The sequence below is a fragment of the Plasmodium reichenowi genome, chromosome 12 (assembly GCF_001601855.1).
Source record: "Plasmodium reichenowi strain SY57 chromosome 12, whole genome shotgun sequence".
In the NCBI taxonomy this organism is placed as follows: domain Eukaryota; phylum Apicomplexa; class Aconoidasida; order Haemosporida; family Plasmodiidae; genus Plasmodium; species Plasmodium reichenowi.
Genome location: NC_033657.1, coordinates 994614 through 996602, shown reverse-complemented (window position 1 = coordinate 996602; position 1989 = coordinate 994614). Strand labels below are relative to the sequence as shown.

The 1989-nt window shown below is 17.2% G+C and overlaps 1 protein-coding gene across 1 annotated transcript in view; it reads right to left on the bottom strand.

The window, feature by feature from the left end:
• Window positions 1–892, bottom strand: part of PRSY57_1226500 (potassium channel, putative) — a gene marked incomplete at both ends in the record, with an annotated part of 6943 nt that extends 6051 nt beyond the window's left edge. Inside the window, one exon of the mRNA XM_012908686.2 lies at window positions 1–892. This exon is cut by the window's left edge and continues 5267 nt beyond it. Coding sequence (XP_012764140.2) covers window positions 1–892 — 892 coding nt within the window.
• Between the last annotated feature and the right edge of the window lie 1097 nt (window positions 893–1989).

The window sequence follows — 1989 nt, the reverse complement described above, 5'->3', positions numbered from 1 at the left end:
TTTTTTTTTTTTTTTTTTTTTTTTTTTTTTTTTTTCTTTGATCTTGTTCACTATGACTGTTTAAGATATCATTTTTGTTATCTCTATTGTTGTGATGGTTTATTATATTATCATCATTATAATTATCATCATTAAAATTATCATCATTATAATTATCATCATTATAATTATCATCATTATAATTATCATCATTATATTTATTATATACATCATCTACAATATTCTCATTCCTATTTTTATTAGTCTCCCCATTCTTATATCCTATCCAATTAAAACTAAGAAACCCTTTCCTTCTTGTATTTGTTTTTGTTTTATTTTTCATGGTTTTACTATTTACAAATTCATTTTCTTTTCTTGACTTATAAGAAGAAAGAAATCTTCTGAAACTACTTCGTTTTCTTCCTCCATAAGAACTCATAAAAGAATAAGTATGTTTCCTTTTTCTTTTTTCCTTTTTTTCATCATCAGAAATATTAAATGATTCGTTTTCGCCATTAAATGAACTGTTGTCATAATACAGAGGTCTATATTGATGTGAGTATTTGTTAATATTACGAGCTCTCATAAATGTATTCTTTAACTTACGATAAAAAAAAGGGAATTGTAATAAAATATATGATATAAGCATACTACCCAATTCTAATATTAATATATATAATATTATTACTGGCCCATAATTTATTGATATATCTATCGAAGCATAAAGAATTAATATCACAATAAATAAACACAAAAACGATGTAAATATATTATAAATATAATGTTGTATTCGAACTAATCGCATTTTGTTTTCATTCCTTTTCTTCTTTTTAATTTTTGGTTTTATTCTGCTACTAAACCTTTTATCATAAACAACATCTATAGGCTCTCTCCCAATATTATCATTATTCATTTTGTAAAACGGGAAAAGGCAAATAAAAATATATTAAAAAAAAATATATATATATATATATATATTTACAATTATAATAATAATTATTATTATTGTAATTATTTTATTTTATTTATTTTATTTTATTTTTTTTCTTTTCTCACATATTTCGATATCAATTTAAAATATATTATATATAACTTATGTATTCTAAAATATCACGATTTTTTTGATTGTTTGTATATATATATATATATATATATATATATATATATATATATATATTTATTTATTTATTTATATATATATATATTATTTTTATTTTTTATATCCTTGGATGCATTATTTATGGATACCATAATTAATTATTACATAAAATCCTTTACATAATTAGGTTACATATTTACAAAAATAGAAAAGCACATGTTTTTATCACACACATAATTACAATATAACAACATATATATTATATTATTCATATGTTTAATTATTCAGATATATATACATATACATTTTTTTTCACGTCCTATATATTTCATACCACATCCTTATTATCGTCACTTTCTTTATTTTCTTATTTACAACCCTACTTCTTTATAAAATATAAAAATATGTAGCACATTGATATTTTTTATATTCATAAAAAAAAAAAAATATATATGTATATATATATATATATATATATTTAAGAAACGGTTTAATTTTTTTTTCTTATTTTTTTAATAATAATATTTTAGTGACTTCAAAATATCAAAAAAAATAACAAAAGCAAACTTGTCATAAAAATTAATATTACATATTACAACAATATAAATAAATAAATATATAAATAAATATATATATATATATATATATATATATATATATATATATATATATATATATATTAATTAACCAGTTATACATATAATATGCATATTTTCCATACATATCTTATATTTAAAAATTAAACAAATACATACATATATATATATATATATATATATATATATTTATAATACAAAAAAAAGAGAAAAAAAAAAAAAGAAAGAAATGAATGAATGAAAGAAAGAAAAATGTATACCAATAAATTAATAAAAAAAGAATTTATTTATAACCAAAAAAAAAAAAAAAAGAAA